Below are 3,848 nucleotides of genomic sequence, written 5' to 3' on the forward strand. Positions count from 1 at the left end.
TCCTATTGAATTTGAAAAGCTTTATTGGGCTTCTTGTTGTCTTGCCTTATCCCAATGGGCCTTATGAATTGTTGCCCTTTCAACACCACTGTGTTTGAGACGGGTTCTTGGTCTTTTTGATGTCCAAGACTGGCATGACACAATTCATCCTTGAATATGACAAGATTACCATTCTGCCGCTTAACTCTAAGATGACAAAAATGTCATCTTGACCACGTATCACTTGGTGAGCCGTTAGCCTCTCGTGTTTATAAGCATAAGGTTCCGATTTTTTTTGACAGATAGATAAAAAAAGAGGAGTGCTAGGAAACCAATAGGTTTTGCATTTTGTAACTATCAATTAGCCATTAATAGTGTTTTTAATGGTGTGAGATTACATCTAATGGTGGAAGATCACTCTTTTTTTTTTTTGATGATTAAGTGTTGGTTAGATTGTTAAAAAAGTGCTGGCCCCTAAACTTTTCCGATAAAATAATGAAGGATGAATATTATTGCTTCATAGGGAATGTAGTGTTTCAATGTGCATTATTTTAGATACATTTTTTCTGCTGTTTGGGAATGCGACAGTCCCCAGCAATATAGTCACAAGGCTATAGATAGATTACTCTAATCACAGAATGACAGACATTCCTCTGTAGCGGCAAAGACAAAGATAAGCCACTACTTTCACTCTCCAGTATACTTTGGTTTCCGCTTCTCAGCAAACGCAGCCAAGCCTTCCAATCTATCTTTTGTATTCAGCACCTGATCATAGCAATCTTCTTCCAAGGCCAAACCTGATCTCATATCAGTATCAACCACCTCACTGATAGCTCTTTTAGCCATCCTTATAGCTACTGGACCCTGTGGAAAATTCATTGCAAGTGAATAAGAACTAACTGCCACCAACATTGCGGTAATTTTACAACTAAAGTGATTTTAATTTATACTACAGAAGCCATTCAATCTCGTAAAATTTCTTTAAAGTGAAACATGTTCAACTACAAATATGCTCCGGATATGAACATTCAAATAGATTGCACGGGTCGATTGCACCACATCACTTGCATGCAGCTGAACAAGGTAAAACCTACAGCTACGCACTATTTAGCAATACTTTTCCTTTTCTCGACAGATCAACTTCGAAAGAAGAAATGAAAAACCTGTGGCCAACAAAACATGAACCTTCCTTATAGTTATACCTTCGCATTGATTTCCCGAGCAACTGCGAGTGCCTTTGAGTAGGCTTCACCAGCAGGAACAAAGTAATTTACAAGTCCTGTACCAACCAAAGGATGCTTATGCATTTGCTAGTTGTCACAACTTATTATCGATAATATTATAAAACAGCAAGTAGAGGTGTGGTACATAGATTTTGCAGGGAAAAGTGTATGTATTTTTCAGGTGACGAAGATTTAGTACATGCATTCGTATAAAAGTTGCACAACAATGGTGGCCTTTCTCGTTGCTTTCTTCAAGGACAACAAGAGATGGCTAAGAATAAGGCTGCAATTAGAATGTCTTGGATGTTCTTTAAGTTAAAATTGCCAAGTTAAACAGATGGTGAGCTTATATCATTTAAGATATTATTAATTAGGGAAAGGGGAAAAAATAGCAATCAACACACCTAAGGACAGAGCCTCTTTGCCATTAATCTCTCGACCAGTATATATAATCTCCTTTGCTATTGCGTTTCCAACCAATCTAGGTAGTCGTTGTGTTCCACCTGCCCTGTGCATGACAGGATTCCATGAGAAGCAATCATTGCAAAGATGTAAAGTATTCTATACCAGTCATATTTAATGCTCATAAACAAAAGCAAGAGATACACTGTTGAAATAGGAGGCATCAAAAGAAAATACATATGCAAAAGTCATCTAGTATACAACTTACCCAGGGATTATGGCGAGTCCAGTTTCGGGCAAACCCATCAGAGCATTTTCCCCTATATCGTGACAGAAAAGATGAGTAGAAACAAATCAAATATTCGCATCACATTCAAAGCATCCAAATGATCCTAAAAATAACTATATCCAATTTGCAAGGTACTGCACATCTAGTTACCACATATTCTAATATCACATGCCAGGGCCATTTCAAGTCCACCCCCAAGTGCAACTCCTTCAATAACAGCAATAGTAGGTATGCAAACCTTCTGAATAGAGAAACAAATATTCGACTCAATTCAACTTTCAATTTTCAAGGAGCACTGTCAAAGTTGGGAATACAGAGACAGTATGATATAAGGAATTAAGTACAACTGTACAATCACAGCAAAAAAACATTGTAGAGTGCATCTAGAAATCTCTCTTTTACCACAATGCTAAAAATTATAAGTGGCACAGCCAAAGAATTGGAGGGAAAAGATCGTAGCACCCGGCGAATTAACCTAACCCTAAACCAGTAAGCCCAAAACCTTCACATAATGGAGCCAAGGTCTTACCATTCAATTACAATAGAAAGTTGATAAATTTAGAATGTAAATAACAGAGTGATGCACACTAACCTCTAAATATAAGAAAGCGGAGCAAAGAGAATTCACAAAAACCTTAACCTCTGATTGACTCATGTTTCTGCGCTCCTGAAATCAAATAACCAGGATGCTTGTAAACAAACACACAGCTGACCTCTAACATCATAAGAAAGTATAAAACTAAATCTACACCAGCAAGAATCCAATTAAAATCATGAATACTATTAATTTCTTTTATATAGGCACCGTGGAAAGGAAAATTTGCATCAAAAAACAAACATGTCAAACACTCCACCCCTATTATTGATTAACCTTTAAATCTGCCCCAGCACAAAATACGCCAGGGACTGAACTGCAGATCATGGCAACATTAACATTTGATTCCTGATTAATACCAAGTCTCCACAATCCCTATAACAAGCTGAAAAACATGAGAAATGGATAGCAAAGGAAAAACAGGAAAGAATAGAAAATTCAAATAAATTATTTCAGTTTAGAAGCTTTAGCCGAAAACTTGTTACCGGAATCAGTGGCAGAGAGTTTGTGAAGCTTAACGAAGTCAGAAGCAGAATGGTGGAGAAAAAGATTTCTGCGGTTGTGGTATTGATGCAGTGTGGCGAAGGTGAGCGATGGGTGATTGGGAGTAAGGTAGGGTTTGGAGGTGGATAGAGACCTCTTCATCAACACTCTCAAAGCGCCCATTTTTGTTACAGCCTGGGTATGACAATGGAAGATGATGTATGCTATGCTGCTGAAGAAGGTCAACACTAGTCGCACAGTAAAATTTTTTATTATTAGGTAAACTATTAAGAATTTTAGATGGTATTCCAAAGTTTGTATCTCTCTCAAAAAGAATTTTAAAAGATGTTAATAATAAATAAATTAACAAAAAAAATAAAAAATATAACAATAAATTAGATATTAAATATATATTTTATAGAATAATTTTAGAAATTATATTTTGATGTAAATTTTTATAATTATTATTAAAAAATAAAATATTTTTATTTTTAAAATTTTATAATTTTTTGTTAAGTAAATTTTTTTAAAAAAAATTATTATGAATGACTATATTTTTTAAAAAAATAAAAAAAATTTAGAGATCAAATTTTGTTCGAATTTTTTTATGTATCTTCTAAATATTCATTCAAGTCTTGTCACAAAAATTTAGATTTAATGAATAAGTTATTTGCTAAATATGAAATATTTTGTTACATAAAAAATATAATATTTATTGATTTTTTTTGTCATATTTTCAAACCATTTAAGGGTTATTTTGTCAATAACAATTTATATGCGACTGAATCTTTTGGATACTGAATTTGTCATTAACCCTATTTATATTATGGGTGAGTTTTTATAAAAAAAAAATTGTTATATATTTTTTTAAAAAATT

The 3,848-nt window shown here is 34.0% G+C and overlaps 1 protein-coding gene across 1 annotated transcript; it reads right to left on the reverse strand.

Moving 5' to 3' along the window:
* Positions 1 to 467: 467 nt before the first annotated feature.
* On the reverse strand, positions 468 to 2,840 carry LOC107493103 (probable enoyl-CoA hydratase 2, mitochondrial). Its single transcript, XM_021132266.2, has 7 exons — positions 2,765 to 2,840; positions 2,486 to 2,560; positions 2,044 to 2,134; positions 1,873 to 1,924; positions 1,607 to 1,710; positions 1,182 to 1,258; positions 468 to 843 (listed from the first exon to the last, which is right to left on the reverse strand). The coding sequence occupies exons 1-7, from the start codon at positions 2,813 to 2,815 to the stop codon at positions 667 to 669; spliced, it is 627 nt and encodes a 208-aa protein (XP_020987925.2). The 5' UTR covers positions 2,816 to 2,840; the 3' UTR covers positions 468 to 666.
* Between the last annotated feature and the right edge of the window lie 1,008 nt (positions 2,841 to 3,848).

Source organism: Arachis duranensis, chromosome 1, assembly GCF_000817695.3.
Source record: "Arachis duranensis cultivar V14167 chromosome 1, aradu.V14167.gnm2.J7QH, whole genome shotgun sequence".
NCBI classification, from domain to species: domain Eukaryota; kingdom Viridiplantae; phylum Streptophyta; class Magnoliopsida; order Fabales; family Fabaceae; genus Arachis; species Arachis duranensis.